Genomic DNA, 8,883 nt, shown 5'->3' with positions numbered 1-8,883 from the left:
AGTGGCTGGTCTTGGAACCCTAGGGGACCCTGAGGCTAGTGCTGGCTCACTGGTGGGCTGAGTCAGGGTCCCAAAGACTCTGGGGCTATAGGTGCCCACTGACAGGTGAAGCCAGATCCTGGGAGTAGTGCCAAGCTACTAGCAGTTAAGAGATGTTTTCTGGAGTTCGGCTGTAGGACCCAGAGATCCTAGAATGCATTTTAGATTGTTGTTGTTGGTGGGTCCGTTCCAGACTGTTAATCATGGGGTCCAGACTGGAGGGTTGCGTTTGCCTACTAGTGAGCAGGACAAGGGCCCAGCTAGTCCCAGGGTGGAGTCTGGCCTGTGTTGCAGGATCATAGTTGTCTTCTTTCTGGTGTCTGCACCCTGGTGGGAGAGGCTGGTCTAGAGCACCAGTTTGTGGCCTGAAGGAATAGGGCCACACAGCAGGAGGTGAGTGGTGGGTGAGCAAGCAAAGCTTGAATTACTGCCTGGGCTCCACTTCCAGTCAGGTCAGCAGCAGCATAATAAATGTAATGTGCTTGAGTCATCTCAAACCTGCCCCTGTCTGTGGAAAAACTGTCTTCCGTGAAACCTGTCCCTGGTGAGAGAAAGATTGGGGACCGCTGGTCTAGGGGCTTGTGTGGGCTTCCTGTCAGGTTGGGCTGATGCCTGCCCACTGGTGTGTGGAGGTGAATACTGGCCCTTGGTGTGCAGGGCCATGTCTAGGTATATGTCTAGAGGTGGAGTCAGGGTGTCTTTAGGCAGACTGTACTGTGTCCCTGCCCAGTTAGTTTCTTGGCCTGAGGTGTCCCCAGCACTGGAGCCTGTAGTCTGTTGGGTAGGGCCAAGTCTTGGTGCTGATGACCCAGAACATCAGCCACCAGGAGTGTTCATGCAGTTGAATGCTCCCCAACGTCTGACACGTGTCTGTGTCCACAGCTCTCCTCTCCAGGAGTCTACAGAACCAGCACGTAGGTCTGGCTCAGGCTCCTGACAGATTACTGCTTTCACTCTAGATCCTGGTGTGTGTGAGATTTTGCGTGTGCCCTTTGAGAGTGAAGTCTCTATTTCCCAGTCCTGTGAGGCTTCTGCAGTTCCAGCCTTGTTGTTTAGTCGCTAAGTCGTGTCTGACTCTTGGACTCCATGGACTGTAGCCTGCCAGGTTCTTCTGTTCATGGGATTTCCAAGGCAAGAATACTGGAGTGGGTTGCCATTTCCTTCTCCAGGGGGTCTTTCTGACCCAGGGATTGAAACTGTCTCTTGACTAGGCAGGCGAATTCTTTACCCTCTAACCCCTCAGCACCAGCCTGCTGGCCTTCAAAGCCAAATGCTCTGGGGGCTTGTCTTCCCAGTGCTGGACCCCCGGGCTGGGGAGCCTTATGTAGGGGATCAGAGCTCTCATTCTTGTGGGAGAACCTCTGCATTATAATTATTCTCCAGTTCATGGGTCACCCACCAGGGGGATATGTGATTTGATCATATTGCCGAGCCTCTCCTCCTTTCTTGTTACGGTCCCTTCTGATCTCTTTTGGTAGGTTCTAGTCTTTTCCGTCAGTGGTTGTTCTGCAGATAGTTGTAACTTTGGTGCTTGTGAGAGAAGGTGAGTGCAGGGTCTTCTACTCTGCCATCTTCCACACCTACTCTGTACTTTCATTACATTTATTCCTAAGTATTTTATCTTTGATCCTTTGAGAATATAATTATTTTCTTAATTTGTTTTTGTTCATTAATATATATAGAAATTCAGTTGATTTTTATATATTGATCTTGTATCTTGCAACCTTGCTAAAACTCATTTATTTGAATAGGTTTTTTTAGCAGATTCCTTAAGATTTTGGTATATACAAGATTGTATCATCTGCAAGTAGAGTTTGTTTTACTTCCTTTCCAATTTAGTTGCCTTTATTTCATTTCCTGGTTATGCTGCCCTGGCTAGAACCTCTGGTACCTTGTTAAGTAGAAGTGGCAAGAATGGACATCCTGCCTTGTTTCTGTGAATTTACAAAGCCTGCTAGGCAACTTGCAAAAATGAAAACGTTGGGACTATAAGGTATAGTTTTCTTTTTTTTAATATATAAATTTTAATCCTGCTAATAGTTTTTGAAAATATATTTTATGGAGTACATACAGTGTTCTCAGGGGGTAGATATGATCCTTAAGTTAGATTCAAGATCAAGCTTTGTTACCTAATGTAAATGTATCATTAGTCTTAGAGGTGTTACCTGTTTGCCAGCTGTTTCAGCATTTTTACATATGTGTCCCACTTCTCCTCATGAAAGTATTGGAATGTATATATGACCCTCAGTATCACAGGAGGGAAGACTGACTCAAGAAAGTAAGTTTCATACTCCCAGTGAGTATCAGAGCTGGAATTCAAACCCAGATCAAATATCAAAACCATAGTTCTTCTCTTCCATGATGCTTTTCAAGTTTATGGCAAAACCTTCCTCCTTTAGAAAATTATGCAATCATTAGTGTTGTGTAGGACTCAGTATAGAACACTAAAATATATCCAAAGCACCAAAAAAGAAGGTCATTTTTTTTTTTTGGCTTTTTAAAATCACTGTTTATTCCATTTGGTAGAGGGTTTTTTTTATTCCCATACAAATATTTGCAACAGTTTTGAATTCCCCAAAACCATACATAGACGATAAATACCATGCTATTAAAGTATTAAATTTGTACAAAAATACTTTACAGTTTAATACTTGTTTGTTACAAATAAAAATACATATTTAAGTGACTCATGATCTTTTTCTTAACATGATTCTGCTTTATACTTTCTTGCCCTGGCGGTTCTGAAATATGATTGAAATAATATATTTCTTTGCACAGAAACAAAAGGTGAACTTTTTCCTTAAACAAAGGACACAGTGTTCAGATGCTTTACTTAAGCAGTTGTTTTAATTATTGACCAAAATAAAAATGTTTGGAAAATAATTTTTCAGTATGGAGATTCTACAATCAATATACAGATCTATTTTTTTTTTAATATTCACCAAATAACAGTTATTAGTGTAACTATTCAAAATATCTGAACAAATGAAAACAGTTGCTGACAGACATTAAAAGCAACTGTCACAGTTTATTGCTTTGGGGGATGGTAATAATTGGCAATGCATTTTGTGAAAATGTATTTACAATTTCAATCAGTGGCATGGCTCAGAACAAAAGACAGTCCAGAGTCATTTATGTACATGTGCTGTACACCCCTCAGTATAACCAGTTTTCAAAACATGTCAAGCATTTTAATAGACTCTTCATTCTCTCTTCTTAGTCTTGAATTTTAAAAATAAGATAATTTAACTAATTCTCAGTGTTACTAAACACCCTAATTCATTACCAGAGAGTTTTCAGCTATTAAAAAAATGTGTCCTTAAAACAAAAAAAAACCCCAAAAAACAGGTCACAAGACATATCCTGTTTGATGATTTGTTGCATAGGGAATAGCATACATCTTAGTTAAAATCATTCCTATACTTGGGCAAAACATGTACCACCACCTATTATGGTCTCCTACGTGCACCGTTGCTGAAACGTCGTAAGATAATTTTATACCTGTACCCCTCCCATAGCAGCAGTCCCGGCAGCTCACCAGACTAGTTCTAGCAGAGCCAGCTTTATGAAAAGCCTTGTCAGTTAAATTCTTACATGAATAACTTTGTAGTAAGAAACTGATTTCAAAGTGAATTAAGGAAATTAGAGAATATTTTCAAACAGACATTTCTCTTTTTAAAAAGGAACAGGAAGATGGACTTGTGAACAAATGTCCTCTGATGTTAACTGTAGAGAGGGGTGGCCTGTTTTTCTTTTTCTCTACCATTGGGTTTGGCAGGGGATTGCCTGGCATATACCATAGTGATCACCAACAAAGAAACCTCTTCAACTTGAAAAGGGAAGTGAACATGAGCCATGAGAGATTTAAAAGACCCCTGTGCTTGCAGTTAATGCCACGTGATTATCTGTGCTTCAGATGTCACAGAAATCTTAACGGGATTTTTTTTTTTTAGCACCATGTAGATATCGTCTTTTGTCCCGCTTTATAAAAAGCGTTGCTATAGTGTATTAGTGGGTTCTCGTATCTCCAAATTACCACCGTGGCTCGGCTGCTGGAAAAAAGCACTGTTCTGCTCGCTCCATTCTCCTCCTGGTAGAGTGTGTTCTAAGGACTTCTGTGAAGCCAGGGGGTTTCTACTAATCACCAGGTCCAGCTTATTACCAGATTCCGCTATGAGGGGTACAACAAGGCAGCAGTCAAAGTCTCTTGTTCGGACATGGTTAACCTGAAATGGCAAGAAGCACCATGGTGAATTATTGTTATAATTCCCAAAACCCAGAGTAACATTTCAGATAAAACAGGTTGAGAAGAGTCTCGAAAGTGCTTAAATGAGCACTCTGTACTGAGAGTCTATCCCAGCCCTGAGCACACTATAAGAGGGGCATAAGCTTACTTATTTTCTGCTACTAAACTATAAGGCCCTGGATGGCAGGGAGCAGGGACACATGTAACATCCCCCAGCTGAGCAAATAGCCTTACTCATGGCAGGTGCTCCAAAGTGCTGTCATCCCCAATTTACAGACGAGGAAAGTGAGGCACATAATGGTTAGGAGAAGTGCCTAAGACCAGCAGTTGGTAAGTGGTCCAGAGAGGATGTTGGTGAGTGGTCCAGCAAAGATGTGACCTCAGGCAGTCTGGCTGATTCCGAACTTGTGCTGTGCTTTGTTTTTTGTTTTCTTTCTTTTTAAACATTTTTGGCCGCACCCTGCAGCATGTGGGAGCTTAGCTCCCAGACTGGGCACTGAACCCATGCTCCCTGCATTGCAAGGCAGAGTCTTAACCAGTGGGCTGCTGGGGAAGTCCCCCACAACTCGTGCTCTTGATGATACTGAACCACCTCTCTCAGCAGTTCTCATGATCCTAGCCCCTTCGGAGCTTGTACGTGTGCTCATCTTTCACGTTTCCTTATTCTTCCCACCCCCCACTGCAAGTTTAAAAACCATCTCCATGCTGCTTCCTCCCAGTCCTTGACTTTTCATTCTCTCTCCCATCTTCTCAGTTTGGGACCTGACCATTATATCGTATTGTTGTTGTTTAGTTGCTAAGTCATGTCTGACTCTCTTGTGACCCCATGGACTGTAGCCTGCCAGGCTCCTCTGTCTATGAGATTTCCCAGGTAAGAATACTGGGGTGGCTTGCCATTTCCTTCTCCAGGGGATCTTCCCGACCCAGGGATTGAACCTGTGTCTCTTGCATTGGCAGGCAGATTCTTTACCGCTGAGCAACCAGGGAAGCCTTATATTGTATAAATGATCCCAGTTGTTCAACATAGGAATGGTGTTTTGAGTGCTCATCCCCTTTAGCCACTCTTGACACCTACTCATCCTGAAAACTCCTTCCTTGGCTCTGATGACACCACATTGCTCTGACCTTTGTACCATTTTAACTGCTCACTTTCAGCCCTTTCCCGCCTTTACTTCATCCTATCCTTTAAATTTTGTTTTCCTTAGAGTTCTGTCTTTAGTTCTCTTACTAGAAATCCACCCTAGGCAACTTTAACCAAATCCATGTGTTCAGTATTCCTAATCTTTAGTTTTGGCTCTAACATCTCTCTTAAGCAACAAATGTAGACTGTAAGCTGCCTTACAGACTGCTCCACCAGGATGCACAGAAGGCATTAAAGGCTCAGGTCTGGTACAAACGTCTTACCCTTACCCCCTGGTCTCCTTTCCTGTGATCCTCCCTTTCTTCACCCTACAGCAGTCCACCTGTGACATAATTGTATTGTCTTTCTGAATTATGAAATGTGTCATTCTGCTTAAGAAATTAATATACCTCCAGAATAAAGTCTTAAAAGCTTGGCATTCAATGCCCTTCACAATTCTGAGTCCAGTCTGCTTCTATAGCCTCAGCTTCCACAAAAGTAGGTATGTCTCTAATTTACAGATGTCAAATCATTTGTCCATCATTATTTACTCAACAAATAATGGAGTATCTGTGAAAAATCAAAGTGTTCCATATTCTTAGAACAAGTCTAATTGTTATATTGCCATGGTAAAAAGATCATCAGAATTGGTTTTAAAACGGTCTAATGAATCAGTGTAAACTTGCTTTGGTGAACACGTGTCTAAAAGCCAACCATCAGAGCAGCCTCATGCTTTGAAAGTCAGCTATTTAGGGACAAACTCATTCTATTTGAATACATGTTCAAGACTGATGGCGACCCTTCTCCTGTTCCTGCAAAATGCTCTTCCTGAAAACTGGATGTAAGATATAGGAATTTGCTTTCCTCAGTAAAACCAAACCTGATCATGATATTACTCCATTAAGTAAATATGGTTCAGCTTTTGAATTTTAGATGCTGTGTGAGATGAGATATCAAACACTGCAAAATGGGAAATGGGAGAATAAGGTACCAGCATGGCAGTGCACGCCAGTTTTCTTGCCTGGAGGACCCCATGGACAGAGGGGCCTGGTGGGCTGTAGTCCACAGGGGTGCAGAGAGACTGACATGAAGCAACAGCACGCACACATGCCTATTCTCAAGTTTAGAATCTGCTGGGGAATGTATTCAGGGAAACACGCTGTTTTGGTAACTGGTAAATTCTACTAAGGGAAAAAGTGTCTGTCCTCTCTAGGAGGGCCTCTGATCTGGTCTTGAGGCAAAGGAGGATGTGTGAGCACTGGTCAAATAAGACTTTAAAGAGTTAGATAAAATTTCATCTGAGGTCTTACCTGTAAGAGCCTATCATAGGGCTTTAGGCCACCAAGATCTCCTGGCCCAGCTGGGCGAATATTTTTGACATAGACTCCTTTCTCCAGCAAGCCATCTGCTACACTGAATCCGAAGTCCTCCATGTCAGAGCCCTTGTACAGGGTCACCTAGAAGTGAGAAAATGTTGGGGGGGCGGGGGGCGGTATTTAGGTAGGTTGAGGACTTTTGCCTGTAAAACTTCTTGACGAACCATCTTTTCAAACTAATTTCAGTAACATAATAGATTTGTAACAGATTAGGCAGCTCCCCCAAGTCTTGGCTAGTGGTAAAGAATCCACCTGCCAATGCAGGAGACTTGGGTTCAATCCCTGGGTCAGGAAGGTCCCTGGAGGAGGAAATGGCAACCCACTCTATTGCCTGGAAAACCGCATGGACAGAGGAGCCTGGCGGGCTATAGTCCATGGGGTCACGAAGAAGCAGCCATGACTGAGCATAGCACACAAACACATACCAATCTTGAAGTTTTTTCTATTCTTCAAGAACATCCTTGGAATTTCCAAAGTCCGACTCAGAACTGGAAAAGGAGGTGTTTGTGTTTTTTTTTAACTTGCAATCATCAGGTGTATACAGGTGAGAATTTCCCAGGGGCACGTTCATGTCTCTGTTCCGGAGCAACCCCAGGTGTTGGGAGAAGCCAGAGTTAGCCCTTTGCAGCTGGATATTAGGACTAAGCCAAAGACCTTTCCTTCCTGCTCACCATGCCTGGTGCTGTGCTGAGTACAGTGCTCAGCATATTCTCTGCCTCTAAGCAAGAGCCAGGAAGCCCATCACTGTATTTTCCCTGCTATATCAGTGCTTCAGTACTGCAGGCAAAAAATATTGTGAAAGGGAGAGAGGCAAAGATGGCAGAGTAGAAAGACCCCGAGCTCACTTCCTCTCATGAGCACACCAAAATCACACCTATCTGGGGAACAACTATTGACGAAAAAGACTAGAACCTACCAGGAAATACCTACAACTAAAGGCAAAGAAGGAACCAGAATAAGATGGGAGGGGGGCGGGTAGGGTGGACTGGTCATATAATCAAATCCCATCCCCCCTGGGTGGGCAACCCACAAACGAGAATAATTACACTGCAGAGGTTCTTCTACAGGAGTGAGCATTCTGAACCCCATAGTCTGGCTCCCCAGCCCAAGGTTCAACATCAGAAAGATAAGCCCCAGAGCATTTGGCTTTGAAACCAAGTGGGGCTCAACTGCAGGAGCCCCACTGGATTGAGGGGAACATAGACTTCACTCTCATGCACACAAAAATCTCATGCACACCAAGGGTGCCCACAAAATCTCATGCATACCAAGACCCAGGACAAAAGCATGCGTTTGACAGAAGGCTAAGCCAGACCTGCCTGCTGGTCTTGGAAGGTTTCCTGGAGAGGCAGAAGCTTGGCTCACTCTGGGTACATAGACATGGATGGCGGACACACTGGGGAATATTCAGCCACGTGAACACTCCTGGCGGCTGCCGTACTGAGTCATTAGCACCAAGACCTGGCCTCACCCACAGGCTATGGGTTCCTGGGCTGGGACACGTGCATGCTTGGTCACTCAGTCATGGCCAGTTCTTTGCAACCTGATGGACTGTAGCAGCCAGGTTCCTCTCTCCATGGAGTTTTCCAGGCAAGAACTCTGAAGTGGGTTGCCGTTTCCTCCTCCAGATCTTCCCGATCCAGGGATCGAACCCATGTCTCCTGTGTCTTGCATTGGCAGGTGGATTCTTTACCACTAGTGCCACCTGGGAAGTCCCCAGACTGGGATGCTTCAGGGCAAACAATGACCTGGGCAGGGACACAGCCCTGCCCATTAGCAGGCAGGCTGCCTAACTTCTTAAGCCCCACAGCCACCTCTGGACTCACCCCAAGACAGGGCCCTTCCCACTGGAGAGCCAAGACCCAGGTCCACTCACCAGTGGACAGGCTTATGCCTTTCTCTTCAGGAAGCCTGCACAAGCCTCCAGATCAGCCTTACCCACCAGGGGACAGATACTAGAAGCCTGAAAACTATGATCCCACAATGCAAGCTGGACCCTACCCTGGTGCCAGCTGAGCCCTGGCCCTGCCCACCAACAGGCAAATGCACCCTTCTGGATACCACGAACTTCATACCCAACTGTATTGGGAAACTCCCCACCC

At 44.4% G+C, this 8,883-nt stretch overlaps 1 protein-coding gene across 11 annotated transcripts in view; it reads right to left on the bottom strand.

The window, feature by feature from the left end:
- Positions 1–2,518: 2,518 nt before the first annotated feature.
- The window catches only part of GRIP1 (glutamate receptor interacting protein 1), a 762,378-nt gene continuing 756,013 nt past the window's right edge, over positions 2,519–8,883 (bottom strand). For all 11 annotated transcript variants that reach the window (XM_069584696.1, XM_069584697.1, XM_069584701.1 and 8 more), the window contains 2 exons: positions 6,716–6,862; positions 2,519–4,265 (listed from right to left, as the gene is read on the bottom strand). In XM_069584696.1, coding sequence (XP_069440797.1) covers positions 4,038–4,265; positions 6,716–6,862 — 375 coding nt within the window. In that variant the 3' untranslated portion in view covers positions 2,519–4,037. The remainder of the gene's footprint in view (positions 4,266–6,715; positions 6,863–8,883) is intronic.

Source organism: Ovis canadensis, chromosome 3 (genome assembly GCF_042477335.2).
Source record: "Ovis canadensis isolate MfBH-ARS-UI-01 breed Bighorn chromosome 3, ARS-UI_OviCan_v2, whole genome shotgun sequence".
NCBI classification, from domain to species: Eukaryota; Metazoa; Chordata; class Mammalia; order Artiodactyla; family Bovidae; genus Ovis; species Ovis canadensis.
Note: the sequence above shows the minus strand (reverse complement) of the source record. Positions and strands in the feature narration are given on the sequence as shown.